The sequence below is a fragment of the Vombatus ursinus genome, unplaced genomic scaffold, assembly GCF_900497805.2.
Source record: "Vombatus ursinus unplaced genomic scaffold, bare-nosed wombat genome assembly UNPS02014932.1, whole genome shotgun sequence".
NCBI classification, from domain to species: domain Eukaryota; kingdom Metazoa; phylum Chordata; class Mammalia; order Diprotodontia; family Vombatidae; genus Vombatus; species Vombatus ursinus.
Genome location: NW_020954710.1, coordinates 3,606,224 through 3,633,949, shown reverse-complemented (window position 1 = coordinate 3,633,949; position 27,726 = coordinate 3,606,224). Strand labels below are relative to the sequence as shown.

The 27,726-nt window shown below is 39.7% G+C and overlaps 1 protein-coding gene across 2 annotated transcripts in view; it reads left to right on the top strand.

Annotated features, from left to right (window-relative positions):
• The window catches only part of LOC114029507 (arylacetamide deacetylase-like 4), a 52,071-nt gene extending 25,410 nt beyond the window's left edge, over positions 1-26,661 (top strand). The window contains exons 2-5 of one of the 2 annotated variants that reach the window (XM_027843978.1): positions 8,864-8,951; positions 18,840-19,056; positions 20,744-20,807; positions 24,720-26,661. In XM_027843978.1, the coding sequence (XP_027699779.1) occupies positions 18,873-19,056; positions 20,744-20,807; positions 24,720-25,494 (1,023 nt within the window). In that variant the 5' untranslated portion in view covers positions 8,864-8,951; positions 18,840-18,872 and the 3' untranslated portion in view covers positions 25,495-26,661. The remainder of the gene's footprint in view (positions 1-8,863; positions 8,952-18,839; positions 19,057-20,743; positions 20,808-24,719) is intronic. The other variant, XM_027843977.1, reaches the window with a different exon arrangement.
• Positions 26,662-27,726: the final 1,065 nt, after the last annotated feature.

The window sequence follows — 27,726 nt, the reverse complement described above, 5'->3', positions numbered from 1 at the left end:
TTCCTTCCTTCCTTCCTTCCTTCCTTCCTTCCTTCCTTCCTTCCTTCTCTCTCTCTCTCTCTCTTTCTTGTTTTCTTTCACAAAATGACTAACATGGAAATGTTTTACATTATTGCATAAGTAAAACCTATATCAGATTGCTTACCATTTCAGGGATGAGGGAGGAAAGGGAGGAAGGGACAGAATTTGGAACTCGATCTTTAAAAAAAACCAACAAATGGTAAAAAATGTTTTTACATGTAACTGGGGGAATATTATTATTATTATTTGGCTTTGAATTCAAAATTTACTAGTCACCTGTGTAATAGCACTGAGCTATTACATTCCAAGCAGTTTAGATAAGGCACAGTCCCTGCCTTCAAAGAGCTTACAGTCTAGGAATGGGCTGAGACACAAATAACTATAACTTAAAATGATACACAAGTGAAAAGGTAGCACAAAGTGTGAATTCCAATAGGGAGAAAAATCATTGCTGAAGGAAGGGGGTAGTAGTGGTACTAGGGTCAGGCATTATTTGAGGTATAGGTAGTTATTCTTAAAAGGAAGGAGGGCATTCCAGAAAGAAATTGAGAATAAGAACAACAATGGTATGTTTTCCACTATACACTTTCCAACTGTTGATGCATATCTTCTTGCCTATAAGCAATCCATCTTGCAATCCATCCCAGGGCTTCTTAACCTTTTTAGTGTCATAGGCCCTTCTGGATGTGGAGAATATTATTTAAAAAATAAAATAAAATTCCATAATGGAATAACAAAAAAACTCCAAAAAATTAAAAAAGAAAGAAAAAGTGTTTGCTGTGACCAGTAAGCAACTTGAGAAAACTCTATTAGTCTCTGTCTTGCTTCATTTTGTACTCCAAGGTGAAACTTGCCTGTTATTACAATTATCTTTTAAATCCCTACTTTAGCATTCTAATCCCCTACAATAAATGTGACTTTTTTTGGGGGCTATTTCTGGAAGATGTAGGTCTTCAGAGAACTGATCCACTTTGGCTTCTTTGGTGTCAATGGTTGGAGCATAGACTTGTATTATGTGATGCTGAATGGTTTGCCTCGGATTCAAACAGAAATCATTCAGTGATTTTTGAGAGTATATCCCAGCACTGCTTTTCTTGCCTTTTTATTGACTATGAGAACTACTCCATTTTTTCTAAAGTATTCTTGCTCACAGTAGTATATGTAATGATCATCTGAATTAAATTCACTCAATCTCATCCGGTTAAGTTCACTGACACCCAAGATGTCAATGTTTAATCTTTCCGTCTCCTGTTTGACCACATCCAACTTACTTTGGTTCGTAGATTTTACACTCCATGATCTCATGCAATATTGATCTTTTTATTTTTGGATTTTCCTTTTGCTGCCAGACACATTCACAGCTGAGCTTCCTTTCAGCTTTGGCTCAGACTCTTCATTCTTTCTGGAGCTACTTGTAGTTATCTTCCTCTTTTTCCCAGTAGTGTATTGAACACCTTCTGCCCTGAGGGACACATCTTCCAGTGTCATCTTTTTTTTTTTTTATTATTTTTAATATTGCCCATGGGGTTTTCTTGACAAAGATACTGGAGTGACTTGTCATTTCCTTTTCCGGTGGATTACTTTTTGTCAGAACTTTTCACTATGACTTGTCCGTCCAGTTTAACTGTGTACAGCATAGCTCATAGTTGCATTGAGCTAGGCAAGTCCCTCCACCATGACTAGGTGGTGATCCAGGAGGGGTACTTCAGTTTAATCTTTCATTTTTTTGATCTGGTCCTGTTTCCACTGGCTCTCTTTACCTCACCTTTGATCTCCTCTTCTTGTTTGTTATCTTTTTCCCTTTAGGGTTTTGTTTATTAGTTCCCTTTTATTTCCTGCTTTTCCTAGTTATATATTTCCTATACCTCTTTTTTTCCCTCTCAAGTTAATGAGATTCCCCTTTCCTCTCCTCTCCTTCAAAGAGTCCTGTTCATTAGTTTTTTAAATTTGATTTTTGAGCCCCTTTCCAAAAAGGATTCTCTCACTATCTTTATTATCCATCCTCTCTTGCTGTCTGTTCTAGAACCTCATTTTCTGATTCGTGACCTCTATAATTATCTAATCTCTATCTTTTTACTATATACTCTTCATGCAATTAAAGCTTCCAAGCCATTCTAGGCTTTTTCGTCTAAGCCATTTTTACCACTGACCTGTGGGGCTTATTCTATTGATTCCATTTTTCTGCTGTGCCTCACTGCTAGAACAATGCCAATTTCTCCAAGTGACAAAGATGGCTCTACCCCATCATTATGAAGCCCACCACTGATATACATACCTTCCTGTTTACTCCCTTTCCCACATTTGTTTCAAAATCTCTTCCCTGTGTCTGTGTTTTCCCACTTTTCCAGGTCCCAGTTTCCTCCAGTGGTTCCAACTTCCCTTCCCAATGCAGGACAACTAGAATTTTCAAGCACCAAATACCTCAGGCCTTGCTCAATGTAAGGTCCTCATCTCCCTTCACAAACCATTTCTCTTCACTCAGAAACATTCATCAGTGGAATTTACTTTTATTTCCAAAGTAAGGCCTCCTTCCTTACTTCCTTACTCTCCTTTTTAATATCATACTTATAGACAACACAAAATCCAGTAGTCCTGAAAGATGAGCAGCTTTTGTTGCAAAAGAACTCAGCAGGCATCATATCCAAATAGCAGCCCTAAGTGAAACAATGCTGGCAAATGAAGGCCAGCTTACTGAAGTTGGAGCTGGATACGCATTTTTCTGGAGTGGCTGCAGTGAAGGAGAGTGTTGTGAAGCTGGTGTAGGTTTTGTAATCAAAACTAATCTAATCAACTTGTATGCCTACCAAAAGGAATGAATGATAGGCTCGTGACAATGCAATTGACATTTGCAGGAAAATGCCACACCGCCATCATCAATGCCTATGCTCCCTCCATGACAAACCTTGATGGAGTCAAAGAAAAATTTTATGAAGACCTGGAGACCCCTAAAATCAATGTGCCAAAAGAATACAAGCTTATAATTCTGGGTGACTTTAATGCTAGAATAGGCTCTGACTACCAGACTTGGCAGGGAGTTCTAGGGAGGAATGGAGTTGGAAACAGCAATAGCAATGGTCACTTACTACTGAAGACTTGTGTATCTCATGACCTGCTTATCACCAACACTGTCTTCTGTTTACCTAAATGCAATAAAACTTCAAGGATGCATCCTGACAGCAAAAATTGGCATTTAATAGACTGTGATTGTAAGGAGAAGAGGTAAACCAGGATATGAGATTGATGATGGCGATGTGTGGTGCAGAGTGCTGGACTGATCATAGACTTATCCCCTCCAAACTAAATATTTACATTCAACAAAAGTGGAGGCCACGAGACAAAATGACTACCAGAATTAATATCAACAGATTTGAGCACTTCTCTGAGCTGAAACAGTCTGTTGCTAACTTGGAGGGAAAATTGAACCAACACGTAGTTGGCAACAGTGGAGCAGAAAAGGAGTGGGTACCTTTCAGAGATCTGGTGTACAGCGCTGCATTTGCTCATCTGGGTCAGAACCCTCACAAACACCGAGACTGGTTTGATGAAAATGATGGGGAAATTCAGAAGCTACTAAATGAAAAAAATGAAAACTCTACAGGATTTACCGGTACGATAGTTCATCCATCCCTAAGAAGGCAGCATTTAATTCCATCTAAAGTAAAGGACAAGCAAAGCTTAGAGAGATGCAAGGTTCTTGGCTCAGAAAGAAGGCAGATGAAATTCAGTTTTATGCCGATAGCAACAATCCAAAGTGCTTTTATGATGCCCTGAAGGCTATTTATGGGAGAACGACCTATGGTGCTTCTCAACTACTCAGTGCTGATGGAACCGCATTGATTAGTGATAAAGACATCATCCTGGAGAGATGGACTCAACATTTCCATAGTGTTCTCAACAGATCATCATCAATCAATGCTGAAACCATTGACCATTTACCTCAGGTTGAAGTCATTCCCTCTCTAACTGGAGTTCTAACTGAGGAAGATGTTTTGAATGAGATTAGGCTCCTTTCATGTGGCTAAACACCTGGTGCTAATTCTATTCCAGCTGATATTTACAAGGTGAGGTGTCCATTGCTCATATAAAAGCTGACTGAAATTTTCCTGGATTATAAGGCAAGAGGAGGTTATCCCCCAGCAGTTCAAGAACACTTCCATTGTCCAACTTATAAAGGTAAAGGAAATAGATTGTCCGGTAACAATCACAGGAGGTCTCTCAGTCATTTCTGGCAAAATTCTTAGTAGAGTCTTCCTTAATAGGCAGATCCTTCAGCTGGAAGATGGTCCATCTACTAAGAGCCAACGTGGCTTTAGAAAAGACTGAGGAATGGTTGATATGGTGTTTGCTGCCCAACAACTCCAAGAGAAATGCCAGGACCATAATGGAGGTCTGAAAACAAAGTTGGTAGATCTGACCAAGGCCTTTGATACTGTCAGTCATGATGGCTTATGGAATATTATGTCAAAATTTGGTTTCCCAGAGAAGTTCATCAGCATTGTATGTCAATTTCATGATGGTACACTTGCATGAGTTCTGGAGTGAAATAAGGCTGTGTGCTTGCTCCCATGTTTTTTAGCATCATATTTTCAGCCATGTTGTCAAACACCTTCAATGTGGATAAACGTGGTGTCAAGGTCAGCTACCGCACTACTGGTAAAGTCTTCAACTTGAAAAGGCTACAAGTCAAGACCAAAGTGGAGTGTTGTGGCATGATTTTCTGTTTGCAGATGATTGTGCACTCAATGTACCTTCTAAAGCTGAGATGCAACAAAGTATGGATTGATTCTCTGCTGCTTGTGCTAATTTTGGCCTAACAATTAATACCAAGAAAACACAGGCGCTCCATCAACCACTACCACATCATCCATACGTGGAACAATCAGATACAGCAAATGGAGAAGTTTTGAATGCTGTGGATAAGTTCACTTACCTTGGCAGTGTACTTTCCAGGGATGTACACGTTGGTAATGAGGTTGACGCACACATTGCCAGAGCTAGCTCTGTGTTTGGGAGTGTTTGGGAGACTCCACAGGAAAGTGTGGGAAAGAAGAGGTATTAGACTGACTACCAAACTGAAGGTCTAGGGAACTGTTGTGCTCACCTCATTGCTGTATGCCTGTGAAACCTGGACAGTGTACCAGCATCATGTCAGGAAACTGAATCACTTCCATTTGGATTGTCTTAGGGAGATTCTGAAGATCACCTGGCAAGATAAGATATATTGTCAAACTAAACTGCAAAGCATTCAAACTCTAATGCAGAGAGTGCAACTCCAAAGGGCTGGCCACATTGCTTGAATGCCAAACGTGAGCTTGTCAAAAAGACTGTTTTATGGAGAACTCACACAGGACAAGTGCTCACATGGTGATCAGAAAGAGCAATACAACGACACTCTCAAGATCTCTCTTAAGAACTTTGGAATTGATTGTATGACATGGGAGACACTGACACAGGACTGCCCAGCATGGCATGCCCTCTCAGAGAAGGTACTGTGGTCTGTGAACAAAGCAGAATTGAAGTAGTTCAAAAGAAATGCAGGATGCACAAATTCAGAGAATCCACTCCAAATGTTTACACAAATTCTTTGTGCCCGACCTGGGCAGAGCATGCTGAGCTTATATTTGTCTGATCAGTCACTGTCTGACACACTATAACTTGACTCTAGCATAGTGATGTTATTTTAGCCTTCGAGAACAAAGGACAACAATATTCCATTCTCTCCTATATTTTCTAGTGGGTGCAGAATAGTCTCACATTGTTCAAATGTCCTTTCCTTTGTATTTAAAGGTCTTTTTCCTTAATGATTTGCAGAACTTGTTTTCGAATTGAATTATTAAATTTAACCACTATGATTCTTGGAGTTTGCAGCTTTAAGGTTTTTTTTTTTTTGAGGTGATTTGAAGAATTTCATTTTCTATATTCAAAAGTTCTGGGCAGTTCCTTTCAATTATTTCCTTCCTTATGGTGTTTTTTTTTTTTTGTTTTTTTTTTGTCCTGTCATGGTCTGCTGGGAGATACATGATTCTTAGGTTATATCTATGCATCCTGTCTTTGAGATGAATTTGTTTTGTTTGCACAGTAAGCATATTTTATTTTAATTTTTTTTTCTTTTTGCTTTTCATCTTCTAGGTTGTCTTTTATTTTTGTATCTGCATTCTCAATCTATTGTTCTCTCTTTTGTTTCTTTGATGAAGCTTGCCGTTACAGATTCCAGTTTTTCTATTCTGTTCTTTATTTTTGCTGAGTAGGACAATCAGTTCTGTTCTCATAATTGTCATTTCTCTTTTAAACCACCAGGGGCAGCATGCTGTAGTTTCATGTTCTCAAATTGCAGAGAGTCCTCTGTCTCATCAAGTAGTTACAGCATCTTTCATAGTTCTGAAATATTTCTTGAGAGAGGGCTGAAGCTCTTGACTAGATCTGGAGGCCATATTTCCTTCTGTAATTACTGTTTTTCCTGTCAATTTGTCTGTTTATGTTCAGTGTTTTTGAGTTTTCTTTTTCCTGAAATCTTTGGTAATTATAGTCCCCCCCCCCCATTATTTTCCCTATTTTTTTTTTACTCCTTCCTCTCTGATTGTGGTTTCCTTGGGGGCTGTATTTCAAAGCATCTCATTTTCCTCCCAGCCTGGGAAATTCATGGTTCACCAACCTGTATTTCTGCTCTAACTTACTTGTGGGTGATCAGAACTGGCCCCGGTTGGATGCTATGCTTTTTTCCTGAGACTTAGTGGAGTGTGCACCTCACCCTAACACATATGGTGTTCTGTCCTGGTGACCTATCTCTCTCCCTCTGCTTTTCAGATCTCTAGCCTGGTATCAGCAGTTCAGAGTTTTGCAGTACTGTTTTCCCTGGCAACAGCACGTCAGAGTATTGTAGCAGTTGTGCTATGGGGTTCCAACCCCAGCCCCTCCCCCCTCCCCCAGCAAGCTTTGCTTCTGAAAGGCTATGGTCAAGTTGTACGTCAATGCCTGAGCAAACTTCTGCAACTTAGAGCCAGGGTTTCCATGGCACTAGAAAGGGGGAGTTGGGACTTGCATATAGGGGCGAGTTTTGTTGTAAGCCTGTGACATGTCCTTATGTCTGCTAGTGCAGCCTCCCTGCTAAGAGCATGAAAGGTAAGGGAGAAGTGCTGAGTGAGTTCGGGGTCAATATTTGTCAGTTAATGCATTTAAGATTTTTTTTTTACCTTTTTCTGTATTCTGGGTGTCCTAAACCACGGAGGCGGCTAAAGCTGCTTTATCTTTGGCACATCATTTCTGTCTTAGAGAGGTCTGAAAGGTCATGGATATCAGAGAGAATGTTTAGTCTTCCATCTTCTTGATCATGCGACCCAGAAGTTCTGGTTTAGTACCAATGATCTCTTAATTGACAATTAAAAAAATATTTTTTATTTTCTTTGATCAGCAAAAATCTGCATTCTCTTCCTATCCCAACTCCTAATGAGAATGAAGAAAAAACAAAGCTCTTCTTACAAATATGTATGTTTAAGTGGAACAAATTTTTGCACTGACCATATCCATATGTCCATACATAGGTATATATGTACATATACACATACACATATGCACTTGTGTATGTGTATATATGTATATTTGTATATATAGATGTATGTATGTGTATCTCATGCTCTGAGTCACCTTTCTATCCAAAGATGGACAGCATAATAATAGTAGTAATAACAATAATAATAGCTAACATTTATATAGTGCTTACTGTGTATAAGGCACTGTGGTTAAGTACTTTGCAATTATTAACTTATTTGTTCCTCACAAAAACCTTGGGAGGTAAGTGCTATTATCCTCATTTTACAGGTGGGGAAATTAGGACAAATAGAGGTTAAGTGACTTGCCCAGGGCCACACAGTAAGTAAAAGGCTGGATCTGAACTCTAGTCTTCCTGACTTCAGGCTCTGTGCACTATCCACTCTGCAACCTAGTATGTTTCATCATTAGTCCTCTAGAATTGTGGATGTTCATTACAGTGATCAGAGTCCCTAATTCTTTCCAAGTTGTTTGTCTTTACCGTACTATTATCATTGTATAAAGTGTTCTTCTGGTTCTGTTCACTTCACTCTGCATCAGTTCATACGAGTCTTCCCAGGTTTTTCTGAAACCATCTCCTTCATTATTTCTTATAGCACAATAGTGTGCTATCACATTTATACACCATAATTTGCTCATCCATTCCCTAATTGATGGGCATGCCCTCAGATTTTGTAACTTTGTTACTTTAAAAAAATCTACAAATATTTTTGCAGATTGTTAGAGCTTGTTTTGCTTAGGACTAATCCCACCCTTAATCTACCTTCCCTCTAATTCCCCCTTCTTCCCTTTCCCTCCTATTTCACTAGTGAAATAGGTACAGGAATATATATATATGCATACACACACACACACACACACACACACACACACACATATTCCTGTACCCAACCGTTTGTGTATTTTCTTCCCTCCTTTGTCCAGTTCAGATGACAATGAAGTTCAAGTGTCAGCCTGCCCCCCATCCTTGTTTGTATAAACATTGTATAACAATTATGAGAGATAATTTCCCCTAACCTTCTAATGCCCCACCCCCCAACCTGTATATTTTTCTTCCCCTTCCTTTTCATTCTTCTTTTGAGATCATTAAGAGATAATAGAACCAATTCCAGACCTCCTATCTAATTAGATTTCCTCTTTGACCCTTGGTGATGATAGTCTGTCTCTCCATATTGGAATGGTAGCATTTTATCATCGTTTAGTATCTTATCATTGTTAATTCATATTTACTTTTTATATTTCTCAACTCCTGAGTTTGAACCTCAATGTTTCTACACATCTCTGGTCTTTTCTTTAGGATTGTTTGGAAATTCACCATTAAAGTTTCATCTCTCCTCTCTCCCTCCCACCCTCTGCCCCAGTAGCGTTGTACTCCATTTCTTTGGGTAAGTAATTATTGACTGTAAGCCCATCAGCCTTCTAGAATATCATGTTCTAAGATATCCGTTCCTTTATAGTGGTGACTGCTAAACTATGTGTGATCCTGTCTGTGGCTCTTTGGTACTTGAATTCTTGCATTCTGGTTGCTTGCAAAGTTTTTTGTTTTTTGTTTTGTTTTGTTTTGTTTTGTTTTGACCTGGAAGCTCTGATTTTGACTATCATGTTTTTCAATTTAGTGTCTCTTTTGGGAAGTGACCGGTGGAGTCTACTTCCATTTTGTTCTCTTGTTCTAAGAGATCTAGGCAGTATTGTTTTAAGATTTCTTTAAATATGATGTCTCTTTTTTTTGGTCACGGCATTCGGGTCGTCCACTGATCCTTAAATTTCTTCTCCATGATCTGTTTTCTGGGTCATTTTCTTCTATTTTTCAGTCTTTGGACTGTTTTTAATATTTTTTGCTGCCCCGTGGAGTCAGTCACTTCTATTTGGTCCATTCTAATTTTCAAGGATCTTGTTGCAAGGGCAAGATTTTGTATTTTTTTTGTGCCAAGCTGCGAAACTCTTTCCCCCTCCAATTTATTCCTTTAGCACTCTCATTTCATTGAAAAAAAAATTGTACTTCTCTAAACAAAACAAAACAAAACAAAAACACCAACTATTGCTCCATGTGTTGACCTCAGGAATTCTAGTTGCATTTGTGTCAAAGTTGTGTTTTTCTTCTAAGTTTAGCTTGTCGATATTTTTGAGCCATTCTCTTAGGGGTTTATGTCTTGAGAGTCCCCATCACCGCAGGAGCTTTCTATGGGGTTCTTTCCTGCTTGTTTTTTCTTCTAGCTTACTTCATAACTTTGGATTTGATGTTAGGGCTAGGCTCTGTGTACATCTGGAGAGAAGGTCTAGGCTGGTCCTATGACTGCCTTCTTGGTGGTATTGAGAGTTGTGTTGTTCCAAGGTCTCAGGGACATCTCAGGCTGAGGACCTACGTGCTTTCAGTGCTCCCAAAGTGGTCTGATCCAGGGCATAGTCTGATTGCTGCCTTCCTTGTCTGAACTCTGCAAGTTTCTGACCTGGGTTTGTTTCTGAGAAACAGTAGACTCCTGCTGGACTCAATCACTGTCAGTCAGCTGGGAAATTCTGTTGGCTCAGAGTTACAGAATTGCAGATTTCCCTTTGGTTTTGGATTCCTGCACTAGTTTTTCCTTTACAGATTTCAGACTGAGTTGGAGGCTGGAACTGATAGTTCTTCTGTGGTCTGAGTCACACTGCTATTGCCTGCTTCTCTCAGTGTACCACCCAGAGCCTCTGACCATTGGAGGTGGTGGTGGTGGGCTCAAGTCCCTTAAACCATCCTGGATCTGTGACCCAGAACTAGATAGAGGGCAACAAAGCTGTCAGCTCACACATGTCCCCATCATGGTGCTCTAGTATGGATTTGGGACCCCCTTCTTGCCTCAGTTCACAGCCTTTCTCTGGGTACTGGCATGCTGCATGCATGGCATGCTCCATACTAGTCTTTATTCCTCATGTCTCTTGATCTGTTTCCCTATGCTGACCTAGGCTAGAAAAACGAGTCACTGTGACTTTCCTGAATTTCCTCATCAGGGTTCAGTCTGTTGCATTTTCTAGATCTGTTTGGAGGAATTTTTCTTTCAAGATGGGAGTTCCTCATTGTACTCCTTGCTACTCTGCCATCTTGACTCCTGTCTTAATTGCCAAATCTGATTGCCTTTTTCTCAATCCTCATCCTTTCTGACCTCTTAGATGCCTTTGACACCATTGATCACCCTCTTCTCTTTAGGTTTTCCTAACACTGCTGTCTCTTGGTTCTCCATCTTATTTTTCTGCTTGATTCTTCTCAGTCTTCTTTGTTGGATCTTCATCTAGGTTGTATTTGTCTCTCGAGGCTCTAGCCTGGGTCCTTATCTCTTCTCCTTCTTTACTCTTTTACTTGGTGATCTCAGGATCTGCCATTGATTCAACTATCATCTCCATGCAGATTTATTTGTTCAGCCTTATCCTGTCTACTGACCTCCAGTCTTGTATCTCCAATTGCCTACTGAACATCTTGAATTTGATATCCCATAGATATCTTAAGCTTAACATACCCAAAACTGAACTCATCATCTTTAGCCTTAAACTTTATCTACTCCCTGAACAAATACAAAATTCTCAGTTTGGCATTCAAAGTCCGTCATAACTTAGCCCTTCTATTTTTCCAGTCTTCTTTCATCTTATTCCCTTACGTATACTCTTCGATCCAGCGACACTGGTCTCCTTGCTGTTCCTGTAACAAGATAACTCATCTCTCAGCTCTCAAGATTTTCTCTAGCCGTCCCCCATGCTGAAATGCTCTCCTTTGTCCTCATCTCTTAGCTTTCTTCAAGCCCCAGCTAAAATCCAAGAAGCCTTCTACAAGAAGCCTTTCTAAATCCCTCTTAATTCTGTTGCTAGGCTGGAATTCAGAACTTGGTGAGTTTTTCTTTCATGCCTCTTGGAAGCATAGTAATTTGTTCAGGTCCTAGCATGCCTATTTGAAGAGATCCTGAGACTAGTGACTTGAGTCTAGCACCACCTGGTGGACAAAATCCTCCCACACTGTAGGTGCCTGTCTATGTGTGCACTGAATGGGACAGGTAGGGCTCTTTGGTATGAGCTGGGACCTGAGTGTTTCTTGAAGCTAACAGCAGCAAAAGTGGCAAAAAGGTGTTTCACAACATGTGAGTCCTTTTTCTAGCTTTCCTCACACTAGGATCAAGTTAAAAGAAGAAAAAATTTTTTTTTCTAGTGGGCAACAACATGAACTCATAATTAGGTATTACAGTTCTCCCACATCATAACTTTCCCCATGGTGATTTTGATATATTGCGGGTCGGCATAAGAAATTAAATGGGAATTTGGTGGGAGTTTGGTGGAAGCCGTAGACAACATGTGAATGCCAGCAGATGACAGAGAAAAAGTTCAGAAACTCAGAAATGCATAAAATATATGTATAGTACTGTAGAATATCAACATTTTATCTTTTTTTGTTTGTTTTATTTTATTTTATTTTGTTATTAATAAATTTATTTTTTGCTTTCAACGTCCACTTCCACAAGATTTTGAGTTCCAAACTTTCACCCCATCTCGCCCCTCCCCCCACCCCAACATGGCATGCACTCTGAATACCCCTTCCCCTAGTCTGCCTTCTTTTCTATCTCTCCCCCCCTTCTCTTATCCCTTTTCCCTTCTATTTTCCTGTAGGGCAGGATAGATTTCTGTACCCCATTCCCTGTATTTCTTATTTCTCAGTTGCATGTGAAAACATTTTTTTTTAAATATGTGTTTTTAAAACTTTGGGTTCCAAATTTTCTCCCTTCCTCCCTCCCCACCCACCCTCATTGAAAAGGCAAGCAACTCAATATAGGTTATACATGTGCAGCCATGCAAAACACTTCCACAGTAGACATGCTGTGAAAAACTAACTCTATTTCCCTTAATCCTATCCCGCCCCCCTATTTATTCTATTCTTTCTTTTGACCCTGCCCCTCCTCAGAAGTATTTGCTTCTGATTACCCCCTTTCCCAATCTACCCTCCTATCATCCCCCTACTCTTTTGTCCCCTCCCCCCCATTTTCCTGTAGGGTAAGACATTTCCACACCCAATTGAGTGTGTATGTTATTCCCTCCTTAAGTCAAATCCTATGAGAATAAGATTCACTCATTCCCTCTCACCTTCCCCTGTTTCCCCTCTACTGTAAGAGCCTTTTCTTTTCTGGTGTTTTTTTTTGTGGGATAATTTACCCCACTCTATCTCTCCCTTTCTCCTTCTAGTATAATCCTCTCTCACCCCTTAATTTTATTCTCCAGATATGACCCCTTCATTTTCAACTCACCCTGTACCCTCTATCCATCTATCTATCTATCTATATCTATATATGTGTACATATAATTTTTTCCCCTCCAACTACCCTAATACTGACAAAGGTCTCATGAGTTACAAATATCATCTTTCCATGCAGGAATGTAAACAGTTCAACCTTAATAAGTCTCTTATGATTTTCTCTTTCCTGTTTACCTCTTCATGTTCCACTTGAGTCTTGTATTTGAAAATCAAATCTTCTATTCAGCTCTGGTCTTTTCATCAAGAATGCTTGAAAGTCCTCTATTTCACTGAATTACCATTTTCCCCCTAAAGCATTATACTCAGTTTTGCTGGGTAGGTGATTCTTGGTTGTAATCCTATCTCCTTTGCTCTCCAGAATATTATATTCCATGTCCTGTGGTCCCTTAATGTAGAAGCTGCTAAATCTTGTGTTATCCTGATTGTGTTTCCACAATACTTGAATTGTTTCTTTCTGGCTGCTTGTAATATTTTCTCCTTGACCTGGGAACTCTGGAATTTGGCTACAATATTCCTAGGAGTTTTCCTTTGGGGATCTCTTTCAGGAAGAGATCGGTGGATTCTTTCCATTTCTATTTTGCCCTCTGGTTCTAAAATATCAGGGTAGTTTTCCTGGATAATTTCTTGAAAGATGATGTCTAGGTTCTTTTTTTGATCATGGCTTTCAGATCGTCCAATAATTTTAAAATTCTCTCTCCTGGATCTATTTTCCAGGTCAGTTGTTTTTCCAATGAGATATTTCACATTGTTTTCTAATTTTCCATTCTTTTGGATTTGTTTTACAGTGTGTTGATTTCTCATAAAGTCACTAGCTTCCAATTGCTCTATTCTAATTTTTAAGGAAGTATTTTCTTCCGTAATATTTCGGTCTTCCTTTTCCATTTGGCCAATTTTGCTTTTTAGGGCACTCTTCTCCACAATGGCTTTTTGGATCTGATTTGCCATTTGGGTTAGGCTATTTTTTAAGGTGTTATTTTCTTCAGTGTTTTTTTTGGGTCTCCTTTAGCAAGTTGTTGATTTGTTTTTCATGATTTTCTTTCATCGCTCTCATTTCTCTTACCAGTTTTTCCTCTACTTCTCTTATTTGCTTCTCAAAATCCCTTTTGAGCTCTTCCAAGACCTGGGAGCAATTCATATCTTTCTTGGGGGCTTTGAATATAGGAGCTCTGACTTTGTTGTTTTCTTCTGGTTGTATGTTTTGATCTTGTTTGTCACCAAAGTAAGATAATGTAGTCTGACTCTTTTTTCGAGGTTTGCTCATGATCCCAGCCAATTACTTGAGTTTTAAACTCTTTGTTGAGGTAAAAGTCTGCTTCTAATGTGAAGAGTGTACTGTCCCAAACTTCGGGGGTTTGTACAGTTGTTTTCAGAGCTACTTCTAGGGACCTGTAAATTTTCAGTTCTTCCAAGGTGGTATGATAAGGGGCGAGGTGTTTCCTCTCCACCACCACAACAAGCTCCACCATGCCAGCACTCCTCCTTGCCCCAGGACCGCCCCCTCAGAACTGTGACCCAGATCCAAGCATGGGAAAAGCAAGAGATTCCTGCCTCAGCACCGGCAAAGAGATTCCTGCAATCCTCCTCTAATCAGCCACTCGATTCCCCCTCAGTCTGTGGGTCGGAATCTCAGGAAGCAGCCACTGCTTCTTGAGGCTGAGATCTAGCCTCTCTCTCACCGCTGACACAGACTTTTCCCACTGACCTTCTAAGTTGTCTTCTGTGTTCGTGAGTTGAGAAGTCTGGAAACTGCCACAGCTGCCCGCGCTTCAGTCCTCTGAGGCCTGCTCCACGGTCACTACAGCCTGCGCGCCCATGCCGAACTGCGCTCCTTTCCCGGCCTGGTGTGATATACCTTTCAGATCAACCATCCAGGCTGTCTTCGGCTGGAAATTTGTTTCACTCTGTCTTTTTGTGGGTTCTGCTGCTTTAGAATTTGTTTAGAACCATTTTTTATAGGTATTTGGAGGGGTTTGGGGGAGAGCTCAAGCAAGTCACTGCTTTCCCTCTGCCATCTTGGCTCCGCCCCCATATTTTATCTTTTAATAGCACAATAATTCACACTTCTCTGGTATGAAGGAAGGGACAAAATTTTAATGCAGATTTTCCTGATCAAGGTGGTGCCACATGCCTAACCCTTTCAATGTGGAGGGGATAACTCTATGTGCTTTGGAAAAATCAGTTGGTCAGTCAGTCAACAAGCATTTATTTTTTACTATATGCCAGATAATCACTGGGGAAAGGCAAAATTAGTCATTGCCCTCAGAAGGCTCATGTACTAATGGGTGAGCCAACATGCAAAGAACTAGGTAAATAGAAAGTATATTCAGAATAGATGGGGAAGGGATAGAGAGAGGCTAATCTTAGAGGCGAAGGCACAAGCAGCTTGTTAAAACGTCTCATGCAAAAGGTTGGATTTGATCAGAGTATTCAAGGGAAGAAAGGAAACTAAAAGGTGGGGGTGAAGAATAGAACATTCTTACCAATACAAAGGGAGGGAGTCAGACATGGAATGTCATGTTTGAGGAATGACAAGTAGATCAACATCACTGGATTGTAGAGCTCAAGGAGAGAAGAAAAGTTTAAGACTAGAAAAGGAGCTGGGTTATGAAGAGTTTTAAATGTCAATGAAAGCATCTTATATTTGATCCTGGAAATAATAGGGAGCCATTGCTGTTTCTTGAGTAGGTGATTGACATAGCCAAACCTGTGTTTTAGAAAAATCATTTTGGTAGCTGAGTGGAACATGTACTAGAGGGGAGAAACTTTTAAAAATAACATTGTAGTGCTTACTATATGTATCTAGCCCTGGTCTCTCTCCTGAGCTCCAGTCCCACACTTTGGGGCACCTTGACCCAATTGTCCCTTAGACATCACAAACTCCGTATGTCCAAAACTGAACTCATTCTCTCATCCCACAAGCCCTCTTCCACAATTCCAGGTTGTTGTTGAGAGCACCACCCCTCCCAGTCACCCCGGCTTCAGGAGGGACGCCATCTTCAGCTCTTTACAATTGTTATCTCATTTACTCCTCACAACAACCCTGGGGGGGTAGGTGCTATTAGCCTCTTTTTACAGATGAGGAGGAAGAAACTGAGGCAAGCAGAAGTTAAGTGACTTACCCAGGGTCACACAACTAGTAAATGTCTACGGCCAAATTTGAACTCAAGTCCTCCTGACTTGAGGCCAGGTGGTCTATTCACTGCACCCCCTGGAAATCATTAAGCACCCTATTCAACAGTCCAGGCAAGATGTGCTGAGGGCCTGAATGGGGCATGGCTGTAAGAGTGGAAAGGAAGGGATGGATATGAGAGTCGGTGTGGAAAAAATGACAAGATTTGACAGCTGAGTAGATATATGAGAGGGGTGAAAATGAAGAGCTGAAGATGGTGTCCCTCTTGAAGCTGGGGTGACTGAGAGGGGTGGTGCTCTCAATAACAATCTGGAATTGTGGAAAAGGTGAGGGTTTGTGGGATGAGAAAATGAGTTCAGTTTTGGACATACTGAGTTCATGATGTCTAAGGGACAATCGGCTCAAGGTGCCCCAAAGTGTGGGACTGGAGCTCAGGAGGGAGACCAGGGCTAGATACAGAGATCTTGGATTCACTGAACCCAAGGGAACCGATTTCAAGATAGCAAAAACACACCTCTCTTTCTCTTTGCTCTCTCACTGTCTCTGGGCCACACCTTGACTTATTGAGGAAAATATCACTTGTTCTTGGAGGGGCAAGTTCTCTTTTCTCACTCTCAAACCTTACATTCTATGTGCTTGGACACAAAGCATAATAAAAGATAACATTTGTAAAGCACTTTATGGACCTCAAAGTGCTACATAAATGCTAGCTATTATTAAAAGAAATCATGGTTGAATTAGCAGCTCTAAGTACAAAAAATAAAAAGAGGAAAACAATCACTTCATCTTACAGGCTGCCAGAGGGAGGTGGTACTTGGTTCCTCTACTTTCCTCCTTTCTTCTTCCTCCTGCTTCCCAACAAAGTGGGAAAGATATGGACTGACAGCCACAGGGAAGAGATGGCAGTCTCCCTAGGCTAGCTCTTGGTAAGGAGCAAAGGGAAACAGAGGTATGATAGGCTCTGCATGTCTGAGTATCTAACCCTCTTGTTGCTTCCACCATTAGCTCCTAGCAGCATTGATCAGTCCCTCTCCTTGGCTCCCATTCTCCAGAGATCCTGGAGGGGGCTCTGCCCTGCTCCTTCATCAGTCTGCGATAGCTGCTGCTTCTCTCCTGCAAAATGGGGTCCTTACCCCTTGTAATCACTTTGTCTCATCTATGGAAGTTTGTCCCTCCCTCAAGCCACCCAAAACTGGAAGACCTTGAAGCCCAGGTGGTTGCATTCTCCCACCTTTTAGTCCTTGGACTCTTCATTGGCCTGTGGAGGAGTGTTCTTTATATATGACCTTTCCTCAGCACCCTGTCATTTGTCACCCTAACAAGATACTCCATCTCTCAGCTCTGGTCACTTTATCTGGCAGTCCTCCATGCCTGGAATGTTCTCCCTCCTCATCTCCACCTTTTGGCTTCCCTGACTTCCTTCAAGTCCCAATTAAAATCCTCCCTTCTATAGGAAGCCTTCCCCAATCCCTCTTAATTCTAGTGCTTTCCCACTGTAGATTATTTTCTATTAATTCTGTCTATAGCTTGTTTGTACATTGTTATTTACATGTTGTTTCCTCCATCAGACTGTGAGCTCCTCAAGGGCAGGGACTGTCTTTTGCCCTTCCTTTGTATTCTCAACACTTTGCACAGTGTTTAGCACATAGTAGGTGCTTAATTAATGCTTGCTGACTGACTTGGCAAGCTATTACACCAGAGCTGCCAATCCCCCCTGAACACCCCATGCAACATCCACTTTGGGTGCCCACCTAAACACAGCTCTCAATTGTGACTACAAGAAACCACAGCATGTATAGCAGTCACAACCTGGTAAAACCTCTTCTGGCAGATGGGCTAAACCAAGCTGAAGGTAACCAACAGGCCTCAAACTTGCTGAAGAGTTGGGGGATGTCTACCCCAAATAGGTGAAGACTTCTCCCAGCAGAATGGGTAGATGAGAGCATTTTGTTCCAATGGCCAAGAAGCAGGTGCTGTGGAGAGCTTAGAGCTTTACCAGACATCAAGGATGCTAAGGTTATCCACTAAATCCTGGGCCATTGCCAGTTTCTTGACTTTTGTCTTGCCACTAGACTTTGATGACTCTGGAAGAGAGTTGAGGCTGACAACTCTGAGCAACTCTGCCTCACTTAAATCCAGTTCATGTGCAAGTCAAGACATTACCCCATGATGTCACTGGTTCTCTGAAATCAAGTATGAACAACTGACTAACCTTCCCCTCTTCCTAACCTGTGTCATCTTTGATTCTTCACTCTCTCTCCATATCATTAGTTCCCAAATCCTACCATTTCTCTCTTCCTAACATCTCTTGTATAAGCCCCTTCTCTCCTCTGATACTGTCACCACCCTGGTGCAGGTTGTCATCACCTCACACCTGAACTATTGAAATAGTCTATAGTCTGCTGCTGGTTGATGTCCTAGCCTCAAGCCTTTCTGCTGTCCACTCTCAAGTCATCTTCCACTCAGCTGTGAAATCTTTCTCAAGTTCAGGACTGCCCATGTCATCCATTCCCTTTTCCATTCCATCAAGTACAGTGACCCCCTATTTATTGCTTCCAGGATCAAATAAAAAATTCTCTATTTGGCTTATAAAGCCCTCCATAACCTTCTTCCTTTTTATCTTTTTCTTACACTTTTTTCTCTTCTTTGCCCCCCCCCCAATACTCTGCAATTCAGTGACACTGGTATCCTTGCTGCGTGACCCTGGACAAGTCACTTAAGTGTTGTCTGCCTCAGTTTCCTCATCTATCAAATGGGTTAATAATAGTACTCACCTCCAAGGGTTTTTGTAAGGATCAAATGAAATAATAATTATAAAGGGCTTAGCACATAGTATGTGCTATATAAATGTTCGCTTTTATTATTCCTCTTTCTTTCTAACAGGGCAATATTTTAGAGAAGCTGGGAATCTGCTCGATGCCAAAATTTATCCGTTTTCTGCATGACAGTATTCCAAGAAAGAAGGACCCTAATGTCGTGGTAACTGAACTGCGCATTGGGACGATACCTGTGAGGCTATATAAGCCAAAGGCACCATCTGGAAGACCCCGTTGTGGGATCATCTTTTTCCACGGAGGCGGTGGCCTATTTGGGAGCCTGAGTAAGAAAGGATTTCCCTTTTGATTAATAAAGGAGCAGAACCATGAGTGGCCCAACCTTTTCCCAAGGCTTTGTTCTCCATGTGTGTGTCAAATAGTGAACGTGCATGTCTGAAAGTGCTGCTTTTCACAAGGACTTCGTATACAGCAGTTTTTAAAACCATATACCGCCCCCCCCGCCAAGGTTTCAGACTTGATATGTTAGGTGACTCAACTCGATTTTAAGCCTTGATCAAAGAAAAGACAAAAAGTCTGTAGGGACAGTAAGTGTGACTTCTGCCATTACTTCCTGACCTGGTGTATGTAGGCAGTCATTATGATCTTGTTCATTCATTCCTCCCATGCATTTCTTGCAAATAGGGGACATTCCCACCTGAGACAGAAGGTGATTTAGTCACATGGTCCAAAATACAAGTACTTATATACTTTGTCTCATGGGATCATAGAATTTAGTGCCAGAAGGAACCTTGGAGATCTTCTTACATGAGGTTCTTAACTTGGGGTACTTAAACTTGTTTCTAAAAATATTTTTTTGACTGTTATTTCAATAAAATCAGTGTCCTTTGTAATCTAAATATTTTATTTTATACACTTAAAAATATGATTCTGAGAACGGGATACATAGGCTTCCCCAGACTGACAGAGGGTTCCAGGGCTCCCAGATGGTTAAGAATTCCTGTTCTAGGGGCAGCTAGGTGGTGTGGTGGATTGAGCTCCAGCCTTGAAGTCATGAGGACCTGAGTTCAAATGTGGCCTCAGACACTTGATACTTACTAGCTGGGCCTGGGCAAGTCACTTAACCTCATTACCTAACCAAAAAAGAAAAACAGAAAGAATCCCAGTTCTAGTGTAGCTTCTCTCCCCAGTTTTACAAAACAGGATCCCTGCTTAAGTCCCTTTTAATCGATTTATAATCATGAATTTGTGTATTTATGGGCTTATCTTTCTCTACGATAGATCATGATCTGCCTTAGAAGCCACTGAAATCGTAATTGGGAAATATCAAATTGTTACTTCTCGTGGGTGATTAGCTCAGAGGTTATCCTTTCCAAAGGGGAGAAAGGTGTCCTAGCTTTGACACTTAGCCCAATAACTCCCTAAGCAAAATGAGGGCAAAAGGTTAGGAGAATTAACAAGCAATCTCTTTCATCTTGCCATCTTCCTCACTTCATTATACTAGAGTCAATTATTCAGCCACCTTACCCACATGTCGGGCTGAACTCTACACCAAGAAAAATGAGCAAATCCTAACCAACTCCTCTGGGGCCTCAGAAGATGTGAGATTTCCACTCACTGACTAATGGAAAAGTGGAAGAACTGAGTTAAAACAGTTGGTTGGCAGATATTAATTTCAAACAACCAATTAGACTCTAAAAAAACATCAAAAACAACCCAGTTGTCTGAAAAGACCATAAGGTATGACTGGATATTTTAGGATCATATCAAGAGCATCTCAGGCAACATCCTTGTAAAGAAACAAAACATAGAGAGGGTCATGGAAAGAGAGAATGACTCACAGATGTTCCCTGACAGAGGAGAGCAGATAGGGAAGTAATGAGCAGAGAGGATACACATGATCTGCACAAGGGTTAAAGCTGGGGGATACAAAAGGAGAAGCATGGGAGGTAGGGTAGTGCTGGGAGAGGTAAGTCAGCTCCCAGATCCTACTGAAAACCCTTCCTTTTCCAGAGCTTTACAACAACCTGTGCTGCTACTTGTCCAGGGAAAGTGACTCCGTGGTTATGTCTGTTGGGTGAGTAAGAGATTTTCCTATAGGTAAGAGGGGTCAGGGGACAGGCAGATGTTCTGGGAAGCAGAAAGAGGAGGAAGAAGGGCCTGTAATTAATCAGAGAGGGAGAATCCCATTTTCCAGATATTATAGACTCATAGGCTTTTAGAGGTGGAAAAGACCCAAAAAGGAATCCTTACACAACACGCCTTCCAGGGAGGAGTGTGTCAACCACCAATGCTTGAGACACTCCATGACCCTTTTTGATAGCTCTGGTTGTTAGAAAGTTTTTCTTGATCTCAAGCCTGTCAAATTGTTACTTCTCCTGGGTGATTAGCTCAGAGGTTATCCTTTCCAAAGGGGAGAAAGGTGTCCCAGTAACTCCCTAAGCAAAGTGAGGGCAAAAGGTTAGGAGGATTAACAAGCAATCTCTTTCACCTTCCACCCATTGCTATTACTTCTGTCCTTTGGGATCAAACAGGAAAAATTGAACCTCTTTTCCATATGATAGTCCTCCAGATGATTAGAGAGCAATCATGTCTTTCTAGACTCTTCTCTTCTCCTTGCTAAACATTCCAAGTTCCTTCAGCAAATCCTCATGAGAAATAGACTCGTGTCCATCACTATCCTGGTTGCAGTTCCCAGAATTGAATACAACATTTCAGATATCACATTAGGGTTTTTGGGTTGCTATAACACACTGTCACTATAACACATCCACTAAAACCCTCAGATCATTTTCAGACAAACTGTTTTCTAACCATGGCTCCACCATTTTGTACTTTTTCTTTAGTGTAAAAATTATCTACAGCTAATTGTCTGTATTAGTTATTTACTTTTATTTTAAAAATTCTGAACATAACAAATCCCAGATAAAATGAGAACTGGCATAAACAAAATATAACAAGAAAGAAGATTATACATGAAACTGTGAATTTCTTACAACATAGCTTATTTTCCTTGCAAGTATAAAATAAACTCAACATATAATCTTTTTTAAAGAATCAATTTTCTTTTTTTGTTTTTATCTTTTTTACTTTAGACTTAAATACGAAAACTTAAATGCACAATAAGAAAAGAAAAAGAAACATATTATAAACTTATATATTAAAACTTAAATACAAAATAAGAAAAGAAAAAAACATCGTGTGCACAGCAGAACATAAGAGAGGATTTAAAATATGTAGCAATAAATTTCCATTTCAAGAAAGCAAGCCTATATAATACTACGCATTGTGTTGAGAGCTGTCCATCTTTTCTTTGCTTCCTTGTAAGTTTTCTTTTGTTTTCTGCTATGCACCTTTTACTTTATTCTTTTTCCCTTGCTCTTAGCTCTGTAAGTGCCTGATCTAGGTTTTGATCTGAACAGCAGTAGACTATTGCTGGACCCAGTCACAATCAGTCACCTGGAAAACTGTCAGGTCTGAAATTCTTGCTCTGGCTATTCCACTGCAGGTTTCAGAGTCACACTGCTACAGTATGCTTCTAAACCTGCTCCTTTCTTAGTACAGTGCCCAGGGCCAGTACCAAAATTTTTAAATATAGCCAAAACAGTACTTGGGGGGAAATTAACATCTTTAAACACTTTCATGAGTAAAAGAAAGAATGAACAGATTGATGAACTAGGCAAGCAACTAAAAAAAATTCTAGAAAAACATCAAATTAAATGTTTCCAATTAAGCACCAAACTCTTAATGAGGTGGTGGGAAATAAACAAATGAAACAAAACTTATTTTAATAAATAAAATACAAAAAAATCAAAGAGATTGGTGAAATTTAAAGCAAAAAGTCACAAAATTAATAAATAAAACTAGGAGCTGTTTTTGTAAAAACCAATAAAATATATACATTAGCTAACTTGATTTTTGAAAACAGAAGGAAGAAAGTCAAATTACTAGTACCAAAAATGAAAAAAAAAAAAGGTGAATTCAGAAACAATGAAGAAGAAATAAAAGGAATTGTTAGGAACTATTTTGCCCAATTATGTGCCAATAAAACTGACAATCTAAATTAAACGGCTAAATATTTGCAAAACTATAAAATTCCAAGATGAACAGAACAAGAAATAGAGGGTACAAACGTATCTTAGAAAAAAAAAGATGAAGCTAAATAAGCCATAAGTGAACTTCTAAAGAACAAAAAAAATCCGAGGCCAGATGAATTTAGAAATGAATTCTATTGGACACTTGAAGAACAATTAATTCTAAAACTATATAAACTGTTTGAAAAAATAGCAGAAGAGGGAATCCCATCCTATTTCTCCTATAATACAAATAAGGTCTTGATTCCTAAACCTGGGAAAGAAAAAATAGAGAAAGAAAACTATAGACCAATGTCCCTAATGAATGTTTATGCAAATTTTTTAAATAAAATATTAGAAGAGAGACTAGAGCAATATATTATAAAGATTTTACACTATGACTAGGCTGGATTTATAGCAAGAAAACAGAACTGCTTTAATATTAGAAAAACTCTAAAAACAACTGACCACATTAGTAACAAGAATAACAAAACTCATGATTATATCACCAGATCAGAAAAAGTTAGAAACTCATTTCTGTTAAAAACACTAGAAAGTATAAAAATAAGTCAATCTTTTCTTAGTATAAATAGTATCTATATAAAACTAAGAGTTAGGATTATCTCTACTAGGGATAAACTAGAGGATTTTCCAATAAGTTTGAGTAAAGCGAGAATGTCATTATTACCATTATTATTTGATGTAGTTCAACAAATAATAACTACAGTAAAAAGACAAAAAAAATAAATTGAAGGAATAATTATAGGCAAAGAGGAAACAAAACAATCACATTTTAGGGGGGCATGACCAAGAAAGGAATTTGTTTTGTTTGATGATACATGTTTGTAGCAGGGGTTTTATTTTTCTTCTTTTGTCATTTGGAGGTGAAGAGGTAGGAGGGAGAGAATATAGATGTGAAAATAAAATAAAACTTAATTTTAAAAATGCATGGATAATTGAAGTCCCTCATGCCTCCCAAAAGTGCAATGGATTTTTTTATCTGTTTCTTGAATTCATCCATTTTCTTTTTCTGTCCACGTGATCTTCAGAACTCTACAATGAAAATACGACTTTTGCTTATCACTCCATTGATTTGCAACTAAAAGCTAGGTCCATATCCTGTCTTTGATGCTTCATAGGCCTCAGTTTCCTCATCTCAACATGAGAGAATTGACCTAAATGGCCTCTGAGGTTGCTTTCAGCTCTATATTTATGATCCTAAGCATGCTCTTTAGCTTTAATGCCCAGATTTCCTCATGATACACTTTCTTAAAATACAATGCTACTATCTATTCTGTTTCCTTTGAAAAAAAGGCATACCCTTCTAGAGCCACATTTCAGCTATGAGTATCATCCTACAAAGTTATGATTTTTAAGTCAACACTTCTTCATTTGCCTGTTCCCATGTATCAAATCAAGTGGTTCTTGTTAATGGGGTGGTGCACTGGGGTGTACTGGAAAGAACATTTGGATTTGAAGTTATGTTAATTGGCTCTCATATTTCTCATATGACATTAATGCAGGGATTCTTAGTATTTTCTGGGTCATAGACCCTTTAGTTATTTTGGTGAATTTTATTGACCCTTTCTCAGAATAATGTTTTTAAATGCATGAATAATATACATAAGATTACAAAAAAACCAATTATATAAAAATATAGTTATCAAAATATTTTTTTAAAAAGTCCATGGACCCCAGGTTAAGAATTCTTGCTTTAGAGTAAGTCGCTAATTCTTTTTAGACCTCATTTTGCTCCTTTGAAAAATGAAGGAGTTGGCAATCTCTATGGCCCTTTCTCGCTCTGACAATCTATGATTCTTATGTAGAACACAACATTTTAAACCAGACCCTTAAATATAAGTGAAACTGATTTTATGACAAGGTATAATCCCATTTATCTCTTGATTCCTCTTTAGTTACCGCATGCTTCCTGACCACCGGTACCCGTCTCCATTTTATGACTGCATATCTACTACAATCCACTTTCTGAGAACCCTGGAAACCTTTGAGGTGGATCCATCTCGGGTCATCATGTGTGGAGACAGTGCTGGAGGGACAAGTGCAACTTCTGTTTGTCAAACCCTCGTGACCCAGCCAGATCTCCCCAAGATACGAGCTCAGATTCTGATCTATCCTTATCTCCAGGGATTTAATTTCCAGCTGCCTTCTTATCAACAGAACAAATATATCCCATTCCTTAGCTGGAATACTGTCATTTCTTGTATGTTCCGATATTTGGATATCCACCCCTCTTGGGAAACCACTATTCTGAATGGTTCTCATGTGCCCCCTGAGATGCGGAAGAAGTCAGAGGAAAGGATAAATGTCCGTAACATACCTGAGAGGTTCAAAGAGAGAGGCTACCAATACCTATCACCTGGCCCTTTTAATGAGATTGCTTACTTGGAAACCAAACAGATGTTGTGGACAGTAAATTCACCACTAATTGCTGACGATGATATCATTGCCCAACTCCCTGAGACCCTGCTTGTGAGTTGTGAGTTTGATATCCTACGGGATGAAGCGCTACTGTACAAGAAGAGGCTGGAGGACCAGGGGGTACCAGTGAGCTGGCACCACATTGAAGATGGTTTTCATGGAGTGATGCTCAGCTTTGACACAAAACCCTTCTTCTTCCCCTGCTCCTTAAGAATTCTGAATATTGTTGTCCATTTTATAAAGGATCTGTGAACCTCACTCCCAGGACTTTGAAGAAAAGAATGGCAATTCTTTGGACTTTCTGGACTTTGTCCAAAGCTGTTGAGCTTCATTTTACTGATTTAGGGGATAGGGCAAGTTCTGAATCTGAAGGGAGGAGACTGGGCATATAGTCCTGCCTTAGAATCAAGAATGCCAAAACAGTTTCTAACGGATAAATAGTTAAAGGAAGGTGGTTTGAAGTAGTGCCTGTTCACAGACATGGTGGTGGAAAGAGTAGGCTGGATAATGCTTGTGTTATCTTTTCTAAGTCTATTGGCAATATGGGCCATTCATATTAGGGATGCCCTAAGATGGATTGTGAGTACCCAGATGATTCTAGGGTGATAAGGTTCAGGTCTGACTGGAACATCTGCCTTCACTCTCTGAGCCTCTGGTGGCTGGGCCTATGAGTGACAAACTAGTCTATGACTGAGACTGGACAATCCCATGTGGCTTTGGAAGATGGAAAGACAGTATGCTCTTGACCCAGAGATAGTATATTGCTGTTGGGCTTATATTCCAAAAATATCAAAGAAAGAGGAAAAGGGGCCACAGGTACAAAAATATTCATAGCAGCTCATTTTTTTAATGCAAAGAACTGGAAGCAATACCAATTATGGTAAATAAATGTAATGGATTACTATTGTGATGTAAGAAATGTAAAAAGGAAGAGTTTCAGAGAAACCTTGGAAGATTTCTATGAATGAATGCAGAGCAAAGTGAGCAGAATCAGAGAACAATTTCTACTATAATAACATTGTAATGTATGATAACATTGTAAAGGGGAAAAAAAAAGCTTCGAAAGAATTGAGAAACCTGATCAATCCAATGACCAGTCATAATTGCAGAGGACCAATGATGAAACCTGCTACCTGCCTCCTGATAGAGAGGTTAAGATGTAGACATGCACATCTGGATATGGCCAACTGGGGTATTTATTTTGCTTAACTTAAATGTATTTGTTACAAAGTTTTTGTTTCAAGTGGTGGTATGGTAAAGAATGGAGGGCAAGGTTAAGGTTGCTTCAATAAATAAAGAACAAAAAAAGAAACAAAAAAGAATCATTGAAGCATTTTTAAAAAGTACATAGAGAGAAAAAGAAAGAAGACCAGAATGAGTCATAGATAAGGAGGTTGGCTTTGCAGGTTACATGTTGAATATGCTATTTACGTAATAGATTTACAGTTTTATATATAATTCTCTTCTGTTCTACTATGTGTATGGAAATGTTCACTTTATTTGGGGTTTGTTAAGCTCAGAATTTTTTAAAATTCCCCCAAATTAAAGAAAGATGGCATTTGAAGTTACCAAGGATGACAGGTAATAGTGTTAGTGAGGTGATTGGTTCAATATCTTCTAGATTAAATTGGATACATTCTATATTGCTGATGAGTATGGAGATATAGGGACTCACTCTACATCAGTGTTCAGAGTTTGGCTCTGAATCAAGCCATGTAGCTTTTCTAATCTGGGCACAAATCTTTCACAAAGTCCCAGACCAGAAAAAACAAAATCAGGTATAACAACTTGGTAACCTCTGGATAAATACTATCACATAAAGTAGTTTCATTGCCAGCCAATGGACAAAGGTTTTCTCTAAGTGGTAATTCTAAACCATGCCTCACCTTGTATACCTTTCTGAACCCCAGGTTTTCATTATCTGCAAACCTTATCCCATAATCTACAGGAAGGAAGACTATGAACTCTCCTTCCTTTAAATTTTAACATCTTCTAATGTGGCTACTTGTTGTTTTCCTTTTGGAGGTATGGTGAGGATGAGCTAACAGGAATAATTTTATGGTCCCAGATATACACTTAGTGAAACTGAAGGGGAAAAAGGCATTATGAAGTCCTAGGTGGTGGGTAGTTTATGGTAGCAGTCATTTTCAATATGGAGTGAGGCTTATTTCCACAAATATTATAGCACATCTGCAATCTCATAGATGCAAGTACTCCTTCCATTAGTGCAAATGGCATCCCATACATACCTTCATAGAATTTTGTTCTGGGTGATATTTGTCCATATTATCCCACGGAGGATCTCCACATAAAGGCTCTATCACTGGGTAGGTGGCAGAACTGCATGTCATAACTAGATCTTATTATGACAAATCCAGTGCTTTCCCCACTAACTAGGCCCCTAGGTGCTGTCATATTGCACAAAGCTTTGGGCCTGGAGTCAGGAAGACCTGAATTCAAATTTAATCTCAGACACTGATCCTG